We start from the raw sequence: 27,079 nt of genomic DNA, 5'->3' as shown, positions 1-27,079 counted from the left end.
GACTAACGATCCATCCATAAAGGATTTTTGAATTTGAGACGTATTAACGAATACCGCGCAATACATCTAAGTTTCAGAATTTTTTTCGCTTGTTTTGGAAAATACCTCCATCACGATTTTTTTATATGTTATGCTTTATTATATTTACTTTGAGAATTTAACAAAAAACTGAGAAAAAAAGTTGACTAACGTACCATCCATAAAGGATTTTTGAATTTGAGACGTATTAACGAATAGCGCGCAATACATCTAAGTTTCAGAATTTTTTTCTCTTGTTTTGGAAAATACCTCCATCACGATTTTTTTATATGTTATGCTTTATTATATTTACTTTGAGAATTTAACAAAAAACTGAGAAAAAAAGTTGACTAACGATTCATCCATAAAGGATTTTTGAATTTGAGACGTATTAACGAATACCGCGCAATACATCTAAGTTTCAGAATTTTTTTCTCTTGTTTTGGAAAATACCTCCATCACAATTTTTTTGTATGTTATGCTTTATTATATTTACTTTGAGAATTTAACAAAAAACTGAGAAAAAAAGTTGACTAGCGATTCATCCATAAAGGATTTTTGAATTTGAGACGTATTAACGAATACCGCGCAATACATCTAAGTTTCAGAATTTTTTTCGCTTGTTTTGGAAAATACCTCCATCACGATTTTTTTATATGTTATGCTTAATTATATTTACTTTGAGAATTTAATAAAAAACTGAGAAAAAAGTTGACTAACGTACCATCCATAAAGGATTTTTGAATTTGAGGCGTATTAACGAATACCGCGCAATACATCTAAGTTTCAGAATTTTTTTCTCTTGTTTTGGAAAATACCTCCATCACGTTTTTTTATATGTTATGCTTTATTATATTTACTTTGAGAATTTAACAAAAAACTGAGAAAAAAAGTTGACTAACGATCCATCCATAAAGGATTTTTGAATTTGAGACGTATTAACGAATAGCGCGCAATACATCTAAGTTTCAGAATTTTTTTCTCTTGTTTTGGAAAATACCTCCATCACGATTTTTTTATATGTTATGCTTTATTATATTTACTTTGAGAATTTAACAAAAAACTGAGAAAAAAAGTTGACTAACGTACCATCCATAAAGGATTTTTGAATTTGAGACGTATTAACGAATAGCCCGCAATACATCTAAGTTTCAGAATTTTTTTCTCTTGTTTTGGAAAATACCTCCATCACGTTTTTTTATATGTTATGCTTTATTATATTTACTTTGAGAATTTAACAAAAAACTGAGAAAAAAAGTTGACTAACGATCCATCCATAAAGGATTTTTGAATTTGAGACGTATTAACGAATACCGCGCAATACATCTAAGTTTCAGAATTTTTTTCTCTTGTTTTGGAAAATACCTCCATCACGATTTTTTTATATGTTATGCTTTATTATATTTACTTTGAGAATTTAACAAAAAACTGAGAAAAAAAGTTGACTAACGATTCATCCATAAAGGATTTTTGAATTTGAGACGTATTAACGAATACCGCGCAATACATCTAAGTTTCAGAATTTTTTTCGCTTGTTTTGGAAAATACCTCCATCACGATTTTTTTATATGTTATGCTTAATTATATTTACTTTGAGAATTTAATAAAAAACTGAGAAAAAAAGTTGACTAACGTACCATCCATAAAGGATTTTTGAATTTGAGACCTATTAACGAATACCGCGCAATACATCTAAGTTTCAGAATTTTTTTCTCTTGTTTTGGAAAATACCTCCATCACGTTTTTTTATATGTTATGCTTTATTATATTTACTTTGAGAATTTAACAAAAAACTGAGAAAAAAAGTTGACTAACGATCCATCCATAAAGGATTTTTGAATTTGAGGCGTATTAACGAATACCACGCAATACATCTAAGTTTCAGAATTTTTTTCGCTTGTTTTGGAAAATACCTTCATCACGATTTTTTTATATATTATGCTTAATTATATTTACTTTGAGAATTTAACAAAAAACTGATAAAAAAAGTTGACTAACGTACCATCCATAAAGGATTTTTGAATTTGAGACGTATTAACGAATAGCGCGCAATACATCTAAGTTTCAGAATTTTTTTCGCTTGTTTTGGAAAATACCTCCATCATGATTTTTTTATATGTTATGCTTAATTATATTTACTTTGAGAATTTAATAAAAAACTGAGAAAAAAAGTTGACTAACGTACCATCCATAAAGGATTTTTGAATTTGAGACGTATTAACGAATAGCGCGCAATACATCTAAGTTTCAGAATTTTTTTTCGCTTGTTTTGAGAAATACCTCCATCACGATTTTTTTATATGGTATGCTTTATTATATTTACTTTGAGAATTTAACAAGAAACTGAGAAAAAAGTTGACTAACGTACCATCCATAAAGGATTTTTGAATTTGAGACGTATTAACGAATACCGCGCAATACATCTAAGTTTCAGAATTTTTTTCGCTTGTTTTGGAAAATACCTCCATCACGATTTTTTTATATGTTATGCTTTATTATATTTACTTTGAGAATTTAACAAAAAACTGAGAAAAAAAGTTGACTAACGATCCATCCATAAAGGATTTTTGAATTTGAGACGTATTACCGAATAGCCCGCAATACATCTAAGTTTCAGAGTTTTTTTCTCTTGTTTTGGAAAATACCTCCATCACGTTTTTTTTATATGTTATGCTTTATTATATTTACTTTGAGAATTTAATAAAAAACTGAGAAAAAAAGTTGACTCGTATTAACGAATACCGCGCAATACATCTAAGTTTCAGAATTTTTTTCGCTTGTTTTGGAAAATACCTCCATCACGATTTTTTTATATGTTATGCTTTATTATATTTACTTTGAGAATTTAATAAAAAACTGAGAAAAAAAGTTGACTCGTATTAACGAATACCGCGCAATACATCTAAGTTTCAGAATTTTTTTCGCTTGTTTTGGAAAATACCTCCATCACGATTTTTTTACATGTTATGCTTTATTATATTTACTTTGAGAATTTAACAAAAAACTGAGAAAAAAAGTTGACTAACGTACCTTCCATAAAGGATTTTTGAATTTGAGTGGCATTATCTACTCACCGTCAATACATCGCCCGTTTAAATTTTTTTTTCCAAACATATATAACATATATAACATTTTTCTTGTCAATATTATCTGTTTTATTCATTTTTGATAAATTTATACCAAATTTTTGTGAAAATATGAAAAAAAAATTATGGATGAAATTTATGGCTAAGGTAACACCGGTCCAATCCTCGGGTGTTTCACCAGCAGTGATTTTATCCCAAACTTCATCATCAGAGACTCTCCGTAACAGTGATGGTGGTGTAATTTCAGTGGTGTTCCAATCAAATAATTCAGTAGAGTCAGTCGCATGAAAGGTGATTTTTGGAGGTCGAAAAACCCTAATTGTTTCTGTTTCTGAAGCTAACATCCTTGCTTTGATTATTCTTCGGAATCCTAATTCTCCTATGTGTTTCCTTTCATCCACTATCATCCTCAGTAGCAAATTTTCTGGGTGGGAAAAATGCATTTCTTTCGATTACAGGATCAACTACTTTAATCAAATTCTCTGGTAGAAATCTGGTTGATTTGATAGCCTCAGAAACGTGTTCAGGTCCATCTATTAGGTATTTGCTGTACTTTATTTTGAACCATACAGGCATGTATGATTTAAAAATGAAGGATACTAACAATTTATGTTCAACTGAAGACGTTTCCACACTTACATATAGTCTCAAAACTCTGTTAGCTGTAGTCAACCACCGAGAGTGGCAAAGTGGAAACGGTTCTCGAACAGATAAATCAACAGGGCAGTTGCCTGACTTTATCGCACAACTTATGTCTAGAAGATACTATTCATCTTTACTCAAAAGATTGCGATTAACTAGTCCTCCTAGTGGTTAGGAACGAGATGGTTTCATAAGATCTGCCGTAGCATCCAGAGCTTCGATGCCCAAAGTTTGACAGCAAGCGCAGCTTCAACGTACCCACTCAGTAATAATGAGTAAAAAAAGACTTTTCCTAAAGTCAAAATTTCATTTAATTTGTTGACATTGTTTGGCTACAATTTGGTTTCCTTTTTGTTTCAATTAAACATGTTATCAAAATTATAAGTTGTTTTATTTATATCCTTTATAACTTTTAAACACACTATAATAATTATATTCCAATTAAATGGGGTGTAAAGTAAAAGAACAAAAAATGGATTGTGCTATTAACACCCAACACAACATACTAAACCACACCTTCTTTTAAGGTGCTAATATGTGAATTTTAACAATTTTTTAGTATTTCACGCTACCGCAAATTAAAAGATATTGCCTGTTTCAAATTTATTTCCTATTTTTTAAACTATTAACTAAACAGTTTTCACTATAGCACGTTTAAATATTATTGGCTAAAGATTGTAAAAATAATTGAAAAATGTCTTGATTTCTGAAAAAAACTAAATTTTAAGTATGATGCGCTAGCTGGTGGTTCAATATATAACTTTATTTTACTTTGCATTTTACTTATATACCCCAAAGGCAAATTTTCCGCGGTATAGCGATTAAAAAATGAAACATTATCGTTTTTCGACCCACCCACCTTACTGTTGAGCGAAATTCATATCTTTTAATATACCTCGTACACTATTGATACAATTTTATATCTGATGATTGCATCTTAGGTTTTAGACTATGCAGAGCATTTTATAAACAATATTTTTTTTTCATAAAGTTAATAATAAAAAAGTTTTCCATATGGTTTCAACTTTGTAGGACCTATTGCATGTGTATATGTCACATTTTGAAAAAGTCTTGTTTAAAAATAGCCCTAGAATTTTTTTACTATACACTATACACCATTTTAAAGTAAAGAAAATAAGCTTTCTTTTTTATTATACAATGTACATATTATATACCTAAATATACCATAAAAAACGTTATAATAAGAAATTTAAAAATAATCGTAAAATATATCAAAAATCATTAAAAGTATGAGTATGAAACTTTGAATAACCATATCTTGCTTAAAAATAGTTATACAGCCTTCTATATCAGACCATTTTAAGGGTAAAAATCCACAAGGAAGAACTTCCTGTAGTTGGCTGTATACCATTAATTACAAGTGAAATTTAATAAAAAATTTTCCTCTTGGTAAAAGGTATATTCGTTTAAAAAGCCCTAAAGGGCTACAAACATATAAACAAAACGTTTTCGCAGTGTTACAAGAACATGGTGAGCCAACCAATGTCTGTTTTTTGAAAGGCTTTGACCTTTGTATTTTTTGGTTGGCTCACCATGTTCTTGTAACACTGATGATGCTCTTGTTACAGAGCGAAAACGTTTTGTTTATATGTTTGTAGCCCTTTGGGGCTTTTTAAACTAATATACCTTTTACTAAGAGGAAATTTTTTTATTAAATTTTAATTTTAAGGGTAATTAACTTTTCTTCCTATTAAATGTAACAATGCATATACCTAAAGCTACGTAGAAAAAAATTACAGAACAATGTTTGAGAAGTAGCAAGCAAAATGGGCCAAAATCGCTGTGAGTGACGAACTTTGAAAAATCATATTTTGGAAAATATAAATCATAGAGACTTCTACCAAACGCCATTTTAAAGAGAAAGGATGTAAGATTTTTTCCGTGAAGTAATGCCTATAACCACATCCCCGTGGAAAAAAGTTATGGGGCAACAAACAGAATTGCTATCATTTGTGTTTGTTCTTGCTTTTCTTTTAAATATATTTCTGTAAAAAAAAATATTTTTGACTTTAAAAGGTGATGCCTCGATAGTAAATTTAACCTGGAACAATTTTCCTGTAGACATGTTTGTACCAAAAGTGCATAAAACTCGCACTAATTCGCCCTGTGCCTAGGGACTAATTCACCCCTTTCTCAAAAACGCACCCCTTTAAATGGTAGCACTCCGCGGGTTTTTATTATTTAGAGGTCCATTGACCATATGAAACAATAAAGCCCCATTAACGTTGTAGTTCCTTTCTAAAATACATAATCAATAGCCTATTATGAACTAAATCTTTTCGTTATAAATATGTTGGGAGTTATAATCTTCGAGGACATGCATATAAAAAAAATTGTATCGCTAACACTTATCAAAGAGTTATTATTTTCACTGGAAATGTATTAGGAATCACATTAATCATAGGTACCAGCGATATAGATTAAAGATCACACAACAAGTGACAGAATAAAAGAAATAATGGATTTTTAAATTGCTACCTACTTACCTGTTCAACGATAATGTCACCTACTAAGGAAGGCATTACACTATATCGATTATGATATGGTTTCAAACTTTTCATAAGTATTTCTATCAAATGCTTAAACTGTCCTGGACAATCGGTTAAAGTTTTAATTATCAGTCTAATCCGTTTTAGATCTTGTAAGTGAATAAGATAGTAATCACATTTAGGGTACCATTCATCAGCATTTGGATTTAATGTTGACTTCGCAACAAGCATTTCCCTACGCAAGAGTGATTCAGTCCAGTCATCAGCATTTGGATTTAAAGTTGATTTAGCAACAAGCCTTTCCCCATGTAAGAGTGATTTACTACATAGATATGCTTTTTTACCTCTGGTAGTTGTATTCGAGTTATCCAATGTAAGAGAATTTGATGATGTGGGCTGCTGAAGTGTAGTAGTTCTTGGTTTGGGTTGTTTTGAGTTGTTCATTGTTAAGTAGTTTTTAATAATGCTTCTACTTATGTTAATTAAAACAATAATTGTGATTGGTTATTAATATTATTTATTCACTATTAGTATGGTATAGTTAGACCCAAACCCAGACATCCAAAGTGAAAGTTATCCTCCAACACCAAATTGTTCTATATGGTCCACATAATGTTCAGAAAAAAGTCACACCATTTTGAGCGTCGGGTTTGGGGGGGGGGGGGGAGAGGGGGGAGAAATCTGCAAATTCGTAGTTTTTACGTTTTTCGTCAATATTTCTAAAACTAAGCGGTTTAGCATAAACAACCCTCTATACAAAATTGTTCTACATTAAATTTGAAATAAAAAAGGCCATATGCATAACCCTTCTAAAATGAACGGTTCCAAAGTTACGGAGGTAGTATAGTATAATTGGTCCAAAAAAGGCCTAACCCATACATCCAAAGTAAAAGTTTTCCTTCAACACCAAATTGTTCTATATGGTCAACATATTGTTCAGTAAAAAGTTACACCATTTTGAGCGTCCGGTTTGGGGGGGAGATGGGGGAGAAGTCGGTAAATTAGTAGTTTTTTTTTACGTTTTTCGTCAATATTTCTAAAACTATGCTTTAGCGTAAGGAATGTTCTATAGAGAAATGTTCTACATAAAATTTAAAATAAAAAAGGTTCTATACATAATTGTTATAAAATCAACGGTTCCAGAGTTACGGAGGGTGAAAAGTGGAGGTTTTCGATACTTTTTATATTTACCGATTTCTCCCCCCTCTCCCCCCAAACCCGACGCTCAAAATGGTGTGACTTTTTTCTGAACGGTATGTGGACCATATAGAATAATTTGGTGTTGGAGGATAACTTTCACTTTGGATGTCTGGGTTTTTGGTGTAGCTATATCATAAATATTGCCCAAAAAATATAAAAAGTAACGAAAACCTCGACATTTCACCCTCCGAAACTCTGGAACCGTTGATTGTATAACAATTATGTATAGAATATTTTTTGTTTTAAATTTCATTTAGAACATTTTTGTATATAATATTTTTTACGCTAAAGCATAGTTTTAGAAATATTGACGAAAAACGTAAAAATACTACTAATTTACCGGCTTTTCTCCCATCTCCCTCCCAAACCGGACGCTCAAAATGGTGTAACTTTTTACTGAACAATATGTGGACTATATAGAACATTTTGATGTTGAAGGGAAACTTTTACTTTGGATGTTTGGGTTAGGCCTTTTTTGGACCAGTTATACTATACTACCTCCGTAACTTTGGAACCATTCATTTTAGATAGATTATGGATAGAGCCTTTTTTATTTCAAATTTAATGTAGAACAATTTTGTATAGAGGGTTGTTCATGCTAAACCGCATAGTTTTCGAAATATTGGCGAAAAACTTAAAAAACTACGAATTTACCGATTTCTCCCCCCTCTCCACCCCAAACCGACGCTAAAAATGGTGTGACTTTTTTCTGGACATTGTGTGGACCATATAGAACAATTTGGTGTTGAAGGATAACTTTCACTTTGGATGTCTGGGTTATGCCATATTTTGGATCAACTATACTATACCGTTTGTAATAATTATTCAGCTTTCAAAACTTTTCTGACCGTTCTCACCTCAACAGTTCACAGTTTTATCAGTTAATCCAACTGTGTCATTCTTAGATATTACACTTCTCCAAGAAATTAACGCACCCCCTTAAAAATGGGTCATTTTTGATGTCTCGAATTTCCTAAACCTATCGTCAGATTTAAGTGATTTTTGAAGTTATACTTCTTTAGGCGCGTTTGAGATTGAGGGTGAATTTATTGTTGATCCGTGCGCATGCGCACACCGACAGTATGGTATTGTATTAGTCGTTATACGGGCTCTGATTGGATGTTGAAATGATCTGTCAATAATAAATAATTGTTCAATATGGAGGTAAACAAATGTTGTATAGATAATATATTAGTTTTATTGTTGTGAGGACAGAAACAAAAAAGTTTTATAACTGTAGTGACTTTTAAATAGTTTTTAAAAGCAACAGGTACGTAATAATAATTGTTAAATGTATTAGTATCCTAATAAAAAATTCCATAGGTAGGTACCTATACCTATTTGAACCTACCAAAATACATAGTATCTATGATTAGTATGCAATACTTTTATTTACATAATTTGATTACCATCAAAAATTCTATCAATATTCACCTAATATATTGTTTTCTTACTCTATGTTTTGTTGTATTTTTTCAATTCTAAATCATTTTAATTCAAAATCAAAATAATTTGATTTACCTAATTCAAAATGTCAAAAGTTTAATTCGTTTAGTTAGTCGATCTTCGCAAATAATGACGCATTGCCTCCGTGGCAAAGCGTTCAAGGCGAATGAACCCCAATACCAACCGCACTGATAAAAGCTGGTTCGAATCCCAATGAAAACTTTTATTTTTTTTTATTTTTTTTATACATTTTATGATTGTAAGTATATTTATTATATAATTTTATTTTCAGAAAATACGTATTTAGTTAAAAAAATTTCCCGACAATTAATGTTCAGAAATCATTTGTGGCATTTTTAATGTGTTTGTGTGTGTTTTATTTTTTTATTATTTTAATTTTTGGCACTGTTTTAATAAAAATGTTTGAGAAGTAGTAAGTATAAATTAGTTTAATATTTAAATAAAATACAAATAAAAAGTATATTAATTTCGTTTAAATCATAATAATAGAAGTATAACTTTTTACGTGCGTACACAGTACACACACATTCTTTTTTTAATATGTTGTAGCCTTATTCTTTAACAATATCGCTTTAATATTATTGTTGCTAGACAGGTAAATTGTCATTGTATACCGGGTGTACTACCAATCAAACTGTGATTGTTCTTCAAAGTTCGCGTGACCCTGTGGAATATTTTAGCATTTATAAAATACTGAAATTAAAACCCAACTATAGCCTCATGTTTTCTTAACATTCTGTTTTTTGATTCATTCGCTTATGTTGGATAATAAAAAAGTTGAGTACTTTAACAACTACCCTTGTTTTTCGTCAATACAGGGTATTAGTATGGCAAACTTTAAGGGGTAATTCTGCATGAAAAAATAATAACACTTTGCTTTATACACGTATGTCCGCAAATGCTTCGTTTCCGAGATAGGGGGTGTTGAAATTTTTTTTGCAAACTGACAATTTATTTTTTGCTCTAAAACTGGTTAAGATATGCAAATGAAATTTGGTGGGTTTTTTGATATACAATAGGGAACTTGCACATTTTTTTTATTACAATGTAATAAAAAAAATGTGCAATAATAATGTTCAGTTTTGTATAAAAATGAGATTTCCAAAATTTCACGCTTCAAAAACTCATAATAACTTGAGAAGTACAAATTTAAAGTCTTCTGTATCTTAAAATAGTTCAAACGACCCGTGACGTCATAGAGTTTAACTATATGCTTCCGTTTATGGTTATATTTACGTATATTCTTCTTCTTCTTCTTTAGTTTATTAGCCTCCACCTACTTTAGTTTATTGGCCAGTTCGTTGTCAGGGAATAAAGGAAAAATATTTATATTCTAATGACATTTATCGTATGTCATTGTAATAATATATGCCAGTTTGTTGAGATTGGAGTTTGATACAGTTTTCGAAGGAAAGGAACGAAGTTTTACTATTGAAAATAAAACCATTTTGTAAAAGTACAAGTTTTCTATGAATAGTTCAAACAACCAATAACACTTGTAACGTCACATAACTGTATTTTTAATTGACGTTTATAATGTCTAATTTAAAATTATATATACAATTGGTGTAGAATGTAAACATATAAATCCGTAATGTCACGACGCGTTTTGGGATGGCTGGTATAAGTTGAATTTTTAGTCGTCTTTAGGGGGCCAAACGAAAGACAACCAAAACTTTTTTATCTTTGATACAGGCTAAATTATGTTCTGTTGTGATTTATACCATTTTTTTCGAATTTAAAATTTTATGAAAGTTCCCTATTAGGAATTTAATATTCACCATTGGCGCGGATATGGGTAATATATGACCCTTATGTACGCCAATGATGAACATTAAATTCTTAAATTGTATGTCAAAAAATGCACAATAACTACCTCTTAAAACCCATCAAATTTAATTTGAATATTTCAACCGGTTTTAGAGCAATAAATAAATCGTCAGTTTGTAAGAAAATTTTCAACACCCCCATATCTTGGAAACGAAACATTTGCGGACATACGTTTATGAAGTAAACTGTCATTATTTTTTCATTCCGAATTACCCCTTAAAGTTTGCCATACTTATTTAAAAACACCCCACTTAATGAAAAACAAGGCTAGGTGTTAAAGTACCTAACTTTTTTATTATCCAACATAAGCGAATGAATAAAAAAACAGAATGTTAATAGTCCAAGTAATGAAGCTTAAAATAGGACAAAACCTCGCAATTTTTACAGAATAGATCGATTTGCTTGAAAATTTGAGAATAACTAGTGGATAGTCCAAGGATCAAAATCTATATGATGCCAAAAGGCGCTTTTACTATGGGGGTGGTTGCCACCCCATGTCGGGGGTGAAAATTTTTTATTATATTTTGACCGCAAAAGTTGGTAAGAACATTCATTCTAAGCAAAAACTGTTCTATACATTTTTTTGATAAAATTAATAGTTTTCTATTTATTCGCTATCGAAAGTGTTAGTTTTATATTAAAAAAATTAATGTTTTTGATCAGTTTTCTGCAAATAACTCAAAAAATTTTTGAAGTTATACTTCTTTACGGGCGTAATGACGGTGAAATTTTATATGGTAAAACCTAGCGACCGGGCGCATGCGCATTATAACTTTGTTCTGATTGGATGTTCAAATGACATGTCAAAAATTATCCAATATGGCAGCTGTGGGACTGTGGTTTGGTTATAATGTATGCTTGTTGCGTTTTAAAATTTGTAGGAAGAGAAACAACAAACAAAAAGTTAGTTAATGGTTATACTGCCTTTTTAAATAGTTTTCATATTATATTTTTGGACTTATTTACATAGAAGAGATGATTGTTGCATGCCAATGTGAAAGCTCATCAAACTGTGACTAGTATGAGTGCCGCAGATCTCGCTTATTCAAAGCTAAAGAATCTTTCACTGGTAAGTGTTTTATAAATAGTTGATCAAATTTTGTTATGATATTTGAACATAGCCACTTTGCACGACGCAAGTGATTGCGAAATTTATTAGTCGTTATACGGGCTCCGATACCTACCTTGAACCTACCAAAATACATAAGTGTTATGTAATACTTTTATTTACATAATTTGATTACCATCAAAATTTCTATCAATATTCACCTAATATATTGTTTTCTTACTCTATGTTTTGTTGTATTTTTTCAATTCTAAATCATTTCAATTCAAAATCAAAATAATTTGATTTACATAAGTTAAAAATGTCAAAAGGTTAATCTGTTTAGTTAGACGATCTTCGCACATAATGACAAGCTGTCTCTGTGGCGAAGTTTTAATGCGAGTGAATCCCAATACAACGCAAATACCAGCCGCGTGTTAAGTTGGTTCGAATCCCAGTAGAAACTTTTATTTTCTTATTATTTTAATTTTTGGCCCTGTTTTAATAAAAATGTTTGAGAAGTAGTAAGTACAAATTAATTTAATATTTAAATAAAATATAAATAAAAAGTATATTAATTTCGTTTATAATCATATAATCATATAATAGAAGTATAACTTCTTACGTGCGTACAAAGTACACACACATTCTTTTTGTTTTATCAAAACAACTTTACTAAACAAAAATGTACCTTTTGAAAAAATCAACAAAACCGTTTTTTTAAACTTTCATTAAGACCAATAGTAATCGAGCTATACTTTATTATATGTTAGGTCTTCTTCCGCAAATGCTAAATATTGTAGTTTCTAAGTCAAAAGACGGGAAAAACTATGCATTTTTCGAGGATCACTTGTTTAAACTAATTTGAAGTATTTAAAAATATCTATCTTCAGAAATAAAAAAAAGTCTTTAGCTCAAAAATTAGGTGGCTTATAATGAAAAGAATGTCAGACCCTATATTTTTCAGCGAAAAAGTGATCGAAAGCAAACCCCTAATCACCACCCTGATTAAAATTAGTAATTGACCTTATTTCGCCTTCTTTTCTTATGTATTATTAATAGGTTCTAGAAGTTTAACTGGTTTAGAATGATTAGTTTTTAAAAAAATGGAGTCAAAAGCAAATATCGAATTTTTGAAGTTTGGTAAAAAATTCCCTTTTCTTCAGAATAGAAAGATTTTCCTCAGAGATACAAAAAAATATTTCAATATAAAATTGTAGCTTATTTAATTCCCAAGAAATTGGTTTGCAAAAATTTTCTCTACGGTAAAAATTGAGTGAGCTATTGACAATTAAAACTTGTAATAACATGCAAAAATCACCTTTACCAACCCTTTCAAAGTCATCACTTTTTGCGACTGAGGATTTTAAAAGAATTTGGTATTAATAGTCTTATAGATCTTATAAAAACCTACAAAATTATTTTTTAACAAACTTTCAAAGATAAAAATTAAAAAGGTTACGGTTAAAAAATCAATATATTTTTTCAAAGAAAAAAAAAGAAATCCAATTGGAAGCATAATAATGTAAGTTAGCTTTGCTTTTAGTCATTGGCTTTATTAATTCTTCTTTATTTATGTATTATTAATAGATTTTAAAAGTTTGACTGGCTTAGAATGATTAGTTTTTAAAAAACTAGAGTTAAAAGCGAATAACGACTTTTTGTAGTTTGGTAAAAAATGCCATTTTCTTCAAAATAGAAAGATTAGCATCAGATATACGAAAAAATGTTGTTATATGAAATTGTAGGATATTTAATTCCCAAGAACTTGGTTTGAAAAAATTTTTTCTACGGCAAAAATTGAGTGAATGGTAAATGAGTATATATCGAAAAACATTGATGTTTTCTATTATAAAACTAACACTTTCGATAGCGAATAAATTGAAAAGTATTAATTTTATCAAAAAAATGTATAGAACATCTTTTGCTTAGAATGAATGTTTTTATCAACTTTTGCAGTCAAAATATAATAAAAAATTTCCACCCCTAAGATGGGGTGGCAACCGACCCCATGGTAAAAGCGCCTTTCGGCATCATATAGATGTTGATCCTTGAACTATCCAGTACTTATTCTCAAGTTTTCAAGCAAATCGATCCATTCTGTAAAAATTGCGAGGTGAAAGGCTTCGGTTCCTGGACTATAAGAAAACATGAGGCTATAGTTGGGTTTTAATTTCAGTATTTTATAAATGCTAGAATATTCCACAGGGTCACGCGAACTTTAAGAAAAATCACAGTTTGATTGGTACACCCGGTATACAATGACAATTTACCTGTCTAGCAACAATATTATCACAGCGATATTGTTAAAGAATATGTTAAAAAATCACTTAAATTGGACTACAGGTTTAGGAAACTCGAGACATTAAAAATGACCCATTTTTAAGGTGGTGTGTTAATTTTTTGGAGAAGAGTAGTTTAGGGTGTGTCTACTTTCATTTTACTGTGTGAAATATCTACTAACAATTATCACCGGCGAACTATTCCCTATACTCAAAACCACTCTTTGAACACATTTCACCAAACTTAAGTACAACAGTTAAATACATCTATATTACTGGATATCAAGAAGAAAACACATTCCCATCCAATGACTCCAGGAGTTTAACTTCAGAATGATTCCACTCCACTGGCATCTAGTGATACAATTCTACACTTGCGGGCTTAGACATTCCTGACCAATGAATTTGCATGATGTTGTGTAACAGATAACAAAACCTCTTTAAATTTGTTATTATTTGTTGTTTTATATTTCTCTGGCTTCTGTGACTAAGCACTGAAGTCAACAAATTATCAAAACAGCTATTTATGTACAGTACAATCCCGAAAATCCGAACTAATTGGGGGGCAGCCTGTTCGGATTCCGAAAAGTTCGGATTATCCGAAAGTTAGCCTAACTAGTAATTCAAAGCTTTCATTGCCGTTAATTTTTAGTCACAAAACGTTCTCGTAAGACTGTGGACAATATTTTTGGACTCAAGTTGACTACGAGAGAATCGAAGTAAGTTTATGTTTAACCTTTATAAGTAAGTGTGGCTAATTGGTTTATGCCAAAGCCAATTATAAATAAAAAAACCTTTATAAGCACTACACATTAAAGTAGGTCTTCATTTTTAACAAATTTTAAATGCCAAATTTCTATTAATCCTATATTGTTCAATTTTCTGGTTTTACTCTGTATAATAACATGTTTTTAAATTTTTGTCTTGAATTTTTTAATTTTTTTCACTTTCTGTTGGTTCGGACTTGCCGAACGTTCGGATTAGTTCTACTGTACTTGATAATAAAATGTAATTCAATATCAAGTCCAATATCCTCAAATTTAGCAAAAGTTAAGTCTACAAATAGGGCTTTTCATTCACAGTCATTTGTTTCGAGCTTCTGTCAAATGTCCTATAATCCGTGTATATTAATATTATACACAGATTATACAACATATGACAGAAGCTCGAAACAAATGACAATCGATGAAAAGCTCTATAAAGAACTAATATAGACTACAGAGATATTGAGAACAATTACAGGAAATATGCTAAGGCAGGGGTCACCAATTAATTTCCCTGAGAGTCTGTTTCGCAAAAACCTATGACACTTCCAGGGTCCGGATTTACGCTGCCTGTTCTGATTCGGTTTCTTTGTTGATTCTTGTTAAAAAATATCCCCTATAAACAAATCAGAAGGGTGCCGGGCGAAATTTTTGGGCAGAAATTGTTTAATATTTTTTTAACAAATTCAAAACATCACCTTTTTTGCCCGCGACAATATGTTTTTAGCATTTTTGGGTCATGTCATTTTATTAAAACTTCAGAGTTTTCAAGCATCACAAATGCATATTTTCGCATTTTTCAGATTTTAAATCGCTTATAACTCGAAAACTATCAACTTTTCAGGAATATGACAAGAGACCTTTATTATTTATAATTACCCAAGAAACCTAAACATTTTTCGGGGCAAAAAAGTTATTTCTGAATTTGATTAAAAAATTGTTTCACCCGGCACCCTTCTGATTTGTTTAAAGGGGACATTTTTTAACAGGAATCTGCAAAGAAATCGAGTCAGAAACATTTTTCATACGAAAGTGTTCTCCTCACACATGGACTAATATGGAAAGGAAAACTAATATATCTGATTGTTTTGTTGGTTACTGTATACTTCTCTGTAAGTTTTCCTGGTACAACAAATAAAATATAAATTCATTGCGTATTGTTTTGATGTTATTATCAGTATATTTTGAAAACAGCAGTACCTATTCTAAATTATTACTGAGAATATTTAAAAAATTAGGAATTTATATTTTGAATGCTAATGAAGTTTTTAGACATCTTCAATTTTGTAGAAAGGAAACTGAGGAATTTAAAGTAAATAGTCATAGTACAAAATGCTAATTAACATGTTATCTTTTCTACATTAGTTTCAATGCAAGGTGTTTGTTGCAAACTATTAAATCTGAAAATTATTTTAATTAAATGCACATCTGAAAAGTACTCCTACTTAAAATATAGTAGAGAGGAAATGAATATAAAAAAATGCAAATGACAATTTTATATTACAGCTTACTTAATTTCAAAATTAATGATTAGTAAGTATAACAATAAGGGGGAAAACTCTTTACAAAATTAAATTATCAGAGAGAAAAATGACATTTTTTTATGTACAACCAATCTGAAGTTTGGAGTGAGTTTAGTGCAACTGAGTGTCATTAGGGAGTTGAGATATTCATTTGTTAAGTGAGATCTCTACCGATTTTTAATAAAGTTCATTCTTGATAAAGCAGCTTCGCACACATCAGTTGAGCCAAACATAGTACACAATTTGTACACAATATATTTTGTGTGGACACATGGTCTGCACAAAACTAGCTCACAGTCCGGATGCGGACCGCAGTCCGCTAATTGGTGACCCCTGTGCTAAGGGACTCAAAGAATAGTGAAGACAGAAGAAAATATAACATATAGTGTATAAACGAATGGATACTAAATGTAAAAAAAGAATGGAATAACCACAAGCAAAATGGAGGAGACCCATGTGTTTAAAATAGCAAGAGATAAATCACCAATTAAGTAGTAGAAGTATGGAACCACCATGAAAAATATGAAGTGACAACCTTCATAAAGATATCAATCCGCTAATGAACAAGCGGTACTGCTTATAAAGAGAAAGATGGTAATTTTTTTAGAAAAATATGTGAGTACTTTGTAACCCTAATGTGTTAGAATTTTTCATAATTAGAAATGGCTACAACAAGAATGTTGGTTAAAGTGGTAAATTATATTCACATGATTCAAAATTGTTACTAAAATAATTGGATTGGTCATTTGAGAAACCCAACATGTCCAGAAAAGAAAAGTTGTGGTAAAGTACAAAAAACACTGTGGAGTTGTAGGGTTTCTCTTGATTCAAAAAAATCCTTAAGTCTCTATTCTCTGTTTCAAACGTTAGAATCAGTATGGTTGTAAACTGCAAGCGGGATTGCCTTTCTGTGAATTATCATAAATACACCTCCTTTAGTCGTTTACAGCAGTTAACAGCAATAATCCTCTACAAGTACCTGCCTAATATTACCTTTCACAGCTGCAGCCGTTGAGAGCAACAACGTTGTCAACAAAACTCTCATTTAGTTTGCAGTGGCCCTATTCTCAGCAAACTGAATCACATGTCTGAAGTATGCTATAGGTTCATTCAGAATATTAAACAGGGTCGGATTTCTCTTGAAACATATTAAACGTTTTACTTTCGCTGTTAGCAGCAAGCACATCCTGTCATTGTATTTGAATGAAAAATATCAGTTTACAATGGGTTACAAAAGTGATTTTAGTATCAATAAATAGAGTTTGAAATTCTGAATCTGTGTATAAAAATTGTTTAGTATTTTAACGACATATAAGGCCATATAACGTAACTAAAGCATGATGTATGATTCTAAACCTGTTCAAGAAAAACAAGTGATTATTAATTGATGATAAGATAACTAATTACTTTTGTTGGATTTGCTAAACTAGTTTCTCCAGTGGTGTCCGGTCATTAAAATGGAAAAGTGTTACAATTGTAAAGGTGCTTTTGATATGAATCAGATATTTTCCTGTGATAGCTGTAAAAATGTATTATGTATGGAGTGTGGTGATCTAACGGCATCAGAGATCAAGTGCTTACAGTTAAAAACCAAACGAAAATTGAAATTTTATTGTGATGCCTGTGAGAATGTTTTTTACAAAGTTCCAATGCTTATTAAGGAGGTTGCTGAGATGAAAGAAAATCTTAATAAATTATTAGATCAACGTAACACTAGTACTGCCAGTCCGGTAAACACTGTTGATAATTGTAGTATGGAGAATGTTATTTCGGAGTTGTGGGACAGACAAAATAGAGCAAACAAATATAATTATATACAACATCAATGAATCGAACAAAAACATTCAGAGCGAACGTAATAAAGAGGATAATGCAGTGGTTAAAAAGGTTTTGGAAAATTTTTCAATAGAAAAAGACAATCTAAAAGTATTTCTTATTGGTAAATTCACGGTCAACAAAGCTCGGCCAGTTAAAGTTATTTTAAAATCTAATGAAGATGTTAAACAACTATTAAAAAATAAAAAGGAGATTAAAGTTCCTGGAGTAAAAATTTCGGCAGATGAAACTAAGCTTCAAAGAGAATACTTTCAGAAAATAAAGAAAGATCTTGAAAACATCACTGCAGCAGGGGATAATACCTACCAAAACTATTAAATACATTAATAACAAACCCACTATTGTTAATAATAATGGACTTATTAGAAGAAAAAACTAAAATATGACCCTAGTATACGTCTTAATACTGATATATTATATTTAAATGCCCAAAGTCTTCTATGCAATAAAGATCAAATTGAAGGATGTTTGGTTCCATATGATCCTAAATTAATCTTGGTAAGTGAAGCTAGAATAACTAATGACATTGAAGATGTCGAAATTAACATTGAGGGGTACAATGCAGTAAGATGTGATTCGACGAGTTGTCATACTGGTGGTGTTAATATCTATGTAAAAAACTGTTTTCACTACTCTGTTTTTAAAACTTTTACTCTGGAGGGAAACTATTGGTGCAAATTTATAAAAATAGCAATTGGTTCATCTCTAGTGGTTGTTGGTTGTCTGTACCACTCTCCATCTTCCTCTGATGCAATATTTCTGGATAAATTTGTGGATATTTGTGAACTTTTTGCATCTAATTCTTTATGTATTTTGGTAGGGGATTATAATTTGGATTACTTAAGTAATCTTAAGTTAATTACTTAGGTAATATACTAACAATGTATGGGATTAGCCAGCTAACTGCTGAGCCCACCAGAATTACTAATGTAAGTAAAACTCTTCTTGATTATGTGTTAGTTAATCAAAATAATTGCGTGTCTGATGTCCATTCTTCACCTGCAATTACTGATCATTCAGTAATTTCAGTGAATTTTTCAAACTGTATTAATAACTTTACTGATTTATTGAAGATCTTTTAGGAACTTAAGTAGTACTAATATGAATAAAATTAAAACTGATTTGATTTCATACCGTTGGTCTTTGGATAATGTTGATGTAAATATTTTATAGCAAGAGTTACATGATACTTGTGGTAGAACATTAAATAATGTAGCTCCCATCCAAACGTGTAGTTATAGGGGTCACTTGCCATGGTTTGATAATGAAGTAGCCAATAAAATAAGAGCTAGGGATAGCAGCTACAAGGTGTTTAAGAATTCTTTGGGTCAAGAGAGGGATAATAATTGGTTAACTTTTAAAAAACTTAGAAATGAGGTTGTGAATGTGTTGAAAATCAAAAAGGACCAATACTACTTTGACAGAAATAAAAATAACTCTAAATTAATGTGGAAGACTTTAAAAAAATTACTTAGTTAACAGGAACGGTCGGGATTTTCCAAATAATATAGAATTTGAGTTTAATGGTCAGAAAAGCGTATGTCATGATAAGGTGGACATTGCAAACAATTTTAATGTGTATTATGTTAATAGCATAGAAGATATAGTTAACAGTATGGAATTACAAGATTCTTGGAGTAACGTTAATAGTAATTTATATATGCCCTTTACAAAATTTAAATTAATATCACTTTCTGACCTAAGACACATCATTAACTCTCTTGATAATAAGTACAATCCACAAGACGTTCTTTGTAGTAAAATGATTAAAGAAGTATTTGAAACCATAGGTCATGTTATTTTAAATTTAATTAATACTTCCCTAGATGGTGGCATTGTTCCATCGGACTTAAAAATAAGTACAGTTGTTCCTATCCCTAAAGTGACAAATACTATTAAGTCGAGCGAATTTAGACCTTCAACATGTTACCGGCTTTGGAGAAAGTATTGGAAAAGGTTGTATACGAGCAAATTCTTGATCACATAGATTTGAACCATATTTTAATTAATCATCAATCCGGTTTTCGTAAGAATCATTCATGTGAAGCGGCTGTTCAACTCTCAATATGTAAATTTAAACAAGAAATAGATAGAAATAATTATACAGTTGCAGTTTTTCTAGATCTTAAACGAGCGTTTGAAACGATTGATAGATACATTTTATTGGATAAGCTAAAAACCTATGGCATTAATGGAGCTGTTCTGAATTGGCTAAGGAACTTCTTAACTGACAGAAAGCAAAGAGTAAAAATCTCTGATGTATTATCCGAAACTGTCAGTAATAACGTTGGTGTACAGCAGGGTAGTGTACTTGGACCATTGCTTTTTATATTATATTTAAATGATATAAATTTGTTTGTGGACTGTGAATTTATTAACCTTTTCGCTGATGATACCCTCTTGGCTTGTAGCGATAGTTCTATTGAAGGGGCAGTTGACAAAATGAATCACGTTTTATGTTCAGTGTCTAAATACTTAAAACTTAATAAACTTAAATTAAACGTAAGTAAGACAAAAGCCATGATAGTTACATCTAAATTTAAGTACAGGAGTCTTAATACTAACAATATAATGTTAAACATTGATGGGGAACCAATTGAACTAGTGACACAAACAAAATATCTTGGTTTTCAATTATATACAATATTATACAAGCATATTGAGTATACGTGTAAAAAACTCGCAAAAAAATTGTATTTCTTTACAAGAATTTCTAAGAATTTGTCACTTCAGTCAAGGATCACTGTATATAAATCGATAATCCAACCTCATTTTGATTTTTGTGCATCCATCTTATATCTTTTAAATCTTAACCAACTAGCCAAGTTACAAAAATTACAGAATCGTGGAATGAGGATCATTTTACGTACAAGTAGATTAACACCTGTCACATTGATGTTGAATACTTTGCAGTGGTTTTCTGTATCGCAACGTCTTTTTTATTTGACCATGATATTGATTTTTAGAATTGTACATAGTTTGGCACCTAAATATTTTCTCGATCTTGTTAGTTACAATTCAGATATTCACCCTTATTTTACAAGAAATTCTAATAATATTTACATCAGCAGAACCAACACTACAGGTGCTATGAACTCACTTCTCTATAAAGGTTTTGATAATTTGAATAAGTTGCCAACGGAACTCAAGTTGAAGACCTCAATTAACATGTATAGGAAAGATTTAAAGAATTATGTTGCAAATCGTATTTAATGTCTCATGTGGCTTCTAAATGTGTTTTTTAACTACGTGTAGTTTAATGTAATATTTTGAGTAATGTAGTATTTTTAATGCTTGTATTGTTATGGAATATTTTAAAGTGTTTTTTTTTGTTTTTTGTTTTATTTTTATTATTGTGACTTGTATATTGTATCTTAATAACACTTTTCTATTGTCAAATAATTTAAATTGTATAATATACATATTATAAAATATCTCAATTGTAACTGTATATTAGGGTTACCTAATTTTTGAATAAATTCTTCTATTACATATGACTCTATATCTAAGGTAGTTGAAAAATGCAAAAAACGAAATTGATTCTTTTGGGCATGTCGGGTTTCTCAAATGAGCGATTCAATTACATTATACATGCTGTACTTACCTGTTCAACAATAATTTCAGCTACTAAGGATGTTATCATAATATCTTCAAGATATGGTACCAACGTTTCCATAAACAGGTCTATCAAATCATGAAATTGTCCAGGATCTTTTGTTAGTGTGGTAATTATTTGTTTAATCCGATTTAGGTCCGGTGAGTATTCTTCTGTACCCTCATTATTAATATTATTTACTTGTGGACACTCTCTATGTATTTGTAACCGTTTTTGAACACTAGAGGTAATAACTTCAACTGGAGAAGGAGTATAAATATTTTTAGGATACCATTCAGTAGCACTTGCGTTCAACGTTGAATTAGCCACCAACGTTTCCCTATCCACGAGTGATTTACTACTTAGACGAGGTGTTTCATCTCTAGGAGTTGTATTTGGAGAACTTGAGGGTGCAGACTGCTGTGTAATAGTTAATCCTTTGGGTTGCCTTAACGTCGTATTGCGTTTGTCCGCATTGGGGTCCCACAGAACAGTTCGGTTGTTCATGGTTAAATATTAATTAATAACGTTTCTAGTAACTGTCCGCACATCAGACGAAAGTAACTTTTATTGAATTTATCTGACAAAAAGAAATAAACAAAATACACACACTTCCAAATGTACACACTTTTGACACACGAGTGACAGTGACAGCTGTCAGTAAGTCCTACGTCCTACCACCGAACAACGACGGTGGTCCTACGACGTAACTAGCTGACACGAAACAGCACACGTCAATAACCAGTGTTGCCAGATGAAGTGAAACAAAAGTCGTGAAACCATCGTGAAACTCGACTGCTAAAATAGGCCTGGATCCCGCGTTAAAAAAAAGTTGAGTAATAGCAAGCTGAAAATTTGTTAATAGCTTAAAGGTGTCTAGTCAAACAAACTTTGATGTATGGGAACACTGGAACAGGGGAAATTTAAAAAAAATCCACAAGGAAAAAGTTTTCCTGTCACGAGGTCACTTATTGCCGTCATGCATGTGAAGAAGTCAACATGTGAACAAGTCAAATCCACAGCTCAGATGTTACCTGGGGCAGATTAGCTAAATATTTTAAACATCCTAGCTTAATGTAGCATTTTAAACCAATGTTTCCTTGACGGACTACTGGGCTTCGACCCACATATTTTTGTTAAATAATATCTTGGTGGTTAGCATGTATATACATTGCACGTAAGCACTGATGATGACTGGTAAACCAGTCGAAAACTAGTTATGTGATTTTGATGTGGCCCTTTTGAGGGATTTTAAATATACCTTTTATACAGGATTTTACTGTTTTTTGGAAAATTTTAATTGTGGAACAGGTTAAAAATTTGGAACTTCAGACTACGAAAACTTTCCATATACCGTAAACATGGCCTACTTTGCTCAGTGGGTTCAACTTTGTCCACTGTAAAGGCGCAGTCTCTCTTATGCGATTGTCGCATGCGTTTGACGCAAGCAGCAGTCGCAAGCAATTAACGCAGTGGTTGGGGTGGTCTCTCTTGTGCGTTTAGACGCATCCGACGCATCAGATATAACAGCTGATGAAAAGCGGGAATTTTAAAAATAATATGTTATATCTAACGTGCTATGTACTAAGAGTATAAGTCATAAAAAAGATTTTTCGGGATGCTTCTATATTTTGAATTATATAATTAATAAGGTATTACCAAAGTAGAAAGTAAAATCGTTAATTAATAATTTATTAATCATATTTCGTCACCATTTTCATATTCAGTTGTAATAGTTATTTCATCAGTGGTAAAAAAGACTTTGAAAAGTCCTAATAAAATATTTTCATTTTTGACTTATACTCTTAATACATAGCACTCTAGATATATTATCTAATAGCACCAATAACAGTAACATTGCTTCAGAGTAATTTATAATAATATTGATATTGCTTCATAGTAATTTATAATAATATTGATATTTAGTAATTTGTAATTATAGTAATACTTATTAATTAATAATAATAGGAATATTTAGTAATTTATAATAATGGTAATAACTTAGTAATTAATAATATTCATTAGTCATTTATAATAATATGTAGTAATATTTAGTAATTTATAATTAGTAGGTAGTAGTAATAGTAGTAAGTAGTAATTAATTTAGTGATAATAATAATATAATTGGTGCATCTACAGAGACAGGTTTATCTTCACATATTAAAAGAGCAAGAATTGGAGGAGAACATTTTAAAAATGATGCTCTCAGATGAAGGTAAACCAAAAAAGAGTAAAACTGATGAAATGTATGTGAATAGGGTTGAAGAAGGATACCAAACCAATTTAATAAGTAAATATATGGTTGATAATGAGACCAAGTTTCATAGTTTCTTTCGCGTGACGAAGAACCAGCTCCATTTCTTGTTATGTGCTATTAAGGAAGACATAACGAAATCTCCTACAAGAATGGTAAAGAGAATGATAACACTATATATAACACCAGAAGAAAAACTTGGTGTCACATTAAGGTTAGTACAAAATGTTTATTTCCTGTGCAATTATGAAAACAACAGAATTGCTTATTTATATCTGGAAATTACGTATTATTAAAATATTAATTAATAAAGCTTTTTAACCTCGAACCTCGTTATCATAATTTGATAAACAATAAACAACAAACTTTTAAATTCTATGTCAAATTTTTTGTTGTTTTATGAAATGGACGCATGCAGTCACTGCAAAGCACTGCTATCATTACCAGTCGATGCAGCAGGCGCATGCGATTCCTCGCGTCGGACGCACAAGACAGACCGGCCGTATAAAGTTTACATTTGAGGAGTGCACAGAACATCGCTTGCGACTGCTGCTTGCGTCAAACGCATGCGACAATCGCATAAGAGAGACTGCGGCTTATATTTGTAAAAAAAAAAATACTTGGCAACATAGCAAAGTACCACAGACGTTTACGCGCGCACTAAGAAACATGCAGAAATCATGACAGTGTGATCTAACCCTTAGACAAGGAAAGAGAGAGGACGAGTAGAGTAATCCTATGACCAAAAGTGAAGCCAAACCGACACCAGCATAGGGATTACGAACACTCGATACGAATCGTATCCGCCATGTTTTCCCATAAGGCGCTATGGTAAAACATGGCGGATACGATGCGTATCGAGTGTACGTAATCCGGGCCCAGAGATTTTGATCATCGACGTATCTTTGGGGTATTGTTATGCATTGAGTATTTAAAATAAAAACATGAAATGTATTTAAAATGAAGAATTTGTGTACGGTAAATGTTTTATTAAGTTGCTCATATTACGTACATATGTTTCAATACATACATATGTTTTTATTACGAATTTTAGATGATGATTTACTTTATTTTTTATGAAATTTTAACCTTCAATGAACACCCACCACTGGCAACCCATTGTTATTTTTGACGTGACCGCCATATTTTTGGTGACAAACAAACCAAAAACTGGGCCCGGTTTACGTACACTCGATACGCATCGTATCCTCCATGTTTTCCCATAAGGCGCTACAGTAAAACATGGCGGATACGATGCGTATCGAGTGTACGTAATCCGGGCCGCGAATTTACAAAACCTATACCATTTCAGTCATAGCAGCGACTGAATTCGAATAGGGTTTGCATGCAGAATATTAGTTACATATCCTATACTGTTTCAGTCATGCAAGTAAAACTAATCAAATATTTACTTAGTGCATTTATTGTTATATCATAAAATTTAGATATGTTTTGAAAATTAAAATTAATAATATATATTTCGATAATATTAAAAATTAAAAACAAATCAGTAATTACTAATGTACGAATATATGTATACAGTATGTCCCTGTAAGTTGGAACCATATGGAAAACAGGTCGATTTTTATTTTTAAATTATAATTTTTTTGGCATATATTTCATAGGTACTAGTGACGTCGTCCATCTGAGCGTGATAACGTAATCGATGATTTTTTTTTAATAGGAATATGGGTCGTGTGGCACCTCATTTGAAAGGGTGTTTAATTCTCTATTCAGTAATATAAACACATATATCATTATTTATACAGGGTGGCCAAAAAAACAATTTTTGAATTATATTGATTGACGAAAAAAGAAGAATGTATGCAATTTACTTCAATCAAAATACTTTCTATCGCTGTCAGAAAATAGAAAAAACTGTTTATTTGGCAAATAAACATTGGTTTTTTGCTTAAATTAAATGTTCAAACTGCCAACAGTTACGTGGGAGGCTGTTTGTGATTTAATTTAAGCAAGGCGGAATGTTTATTTGTGAAATAAACATTTTTTTCTCTATTTATTGATAGCAGTAAAATGTATTTTGAGTTAAATAAATTACATACATTCTTCTTTTTTGCGTCAATTAATTTAATTAAAAAATATTTTTTTGGTCACCTTATATTGGTATACATAATGATATTATTGTTTATATTACTGAACAGAGAATTGAACACACTTTCAAATTAGTTGCCACACGATCCCTATTCCCATTTAACAAAATCATCTATTACGTTATCACGCTTAGATGAATGACGTCACTAGTATGAAATATATGCCAAAAAATTGTAATTTAAAAATAAAATCGACCTGTTTCGGGATTTTTTTCCCAAGTCGTCCATTTTAGATAAAATGAATTTATTCCATAACTTAGTCCCTCTCTGTATAAAGATACTTTACTCTTGACAGAAATTCATATTTTTTGACATCTCTCATATACTATTAATAAAACTTAATATCAGATGATTGCATCTTCGGTTTTAGACCATGCAGAACTTTTTATGAAGAATATCTTTTTTGCGTAAAATCGTTAATAAAAATTTTTTCCATATGGTTCCAACTTACAGGGACATACTGTATATATTCATACATTAGTAATTATTCATTTGTTTTTAATTTTTAATATTATCCAAATTTATACTATTCATTTTAATTTTCAAAACATATCTAAATTTTATGATAAATAAATCCACTTAGTAAATATTTGATTAGTTTTACGTACATGACTGAAACAGTATAGATATTTGCTCAATAATAATCAAAAATTTCGTTTGCAAATCCTACACCACTACAGTTAATTTCTAGACCGAAATAGTATAGGATATGTAACTAATATTCTGCATACAAACCCTATTCGAATTCAGTCGCTGCCATGACTGAAATGGTATAGGATATGTAACTAATATTCTGCATACAAACCCTATTCGAATTCAGTCGCTGGCATGACTGAAATGGTATAGGTTTTGTAAATTCGCATCCGGGCCCCGGCTTCACTTTTGGAACGTGTGTGTTAAATGAGTGTTACCCGTC

General features: G+C 30.9%; 1 protein-coding gene across 1 annotated transcript in view; it reads right to left on the bottom strand.

The window, feature by feature from the left end:
* LOC126890439 (polyadenylate-binding protein-interacting protein 1) overlaps positions 1-22,457 on the bottom strand; it is a 69,723-nt gene extending 47,266 nt beyond the window's left edge. Inside the window, exon 1 of the mRNA XM_050659383.1 lies at positions 21,808-22,457. Within this exon, the coding sequence (XP_050515340.1) occupies positions 21,808-22,305 (498 nt within the window). The 5' untranslated portion in view covers positions 22,306-22,457. The remainder of the gene's footprint in view (positions 1-21,807) is intronic.
* Between the last annotated feature and the right edge of the window lie 4,622 nt (positions 22,458-27,079).

This window comes from Diabrotica virgifera, chromosome 8 (genome assembly GCF_917563875.1).
Source record: "Diabrotica virgifera virgifera chromosome 8, PGI_DIABVI_V3a".
Taxonomy (NCBI): domain Eukaryota; kingdom Metazoa; phylum Arthropoda; class Insecta; order Coleoptera; family Chrysomelidae; genus Diabrotica; species Diabrotica virgifera.
The sequence above is the reverse complement of the archived record's forward strand: the minus strand, read 5'-3'. Positions and strand labels throughout refer to the sequence as shown.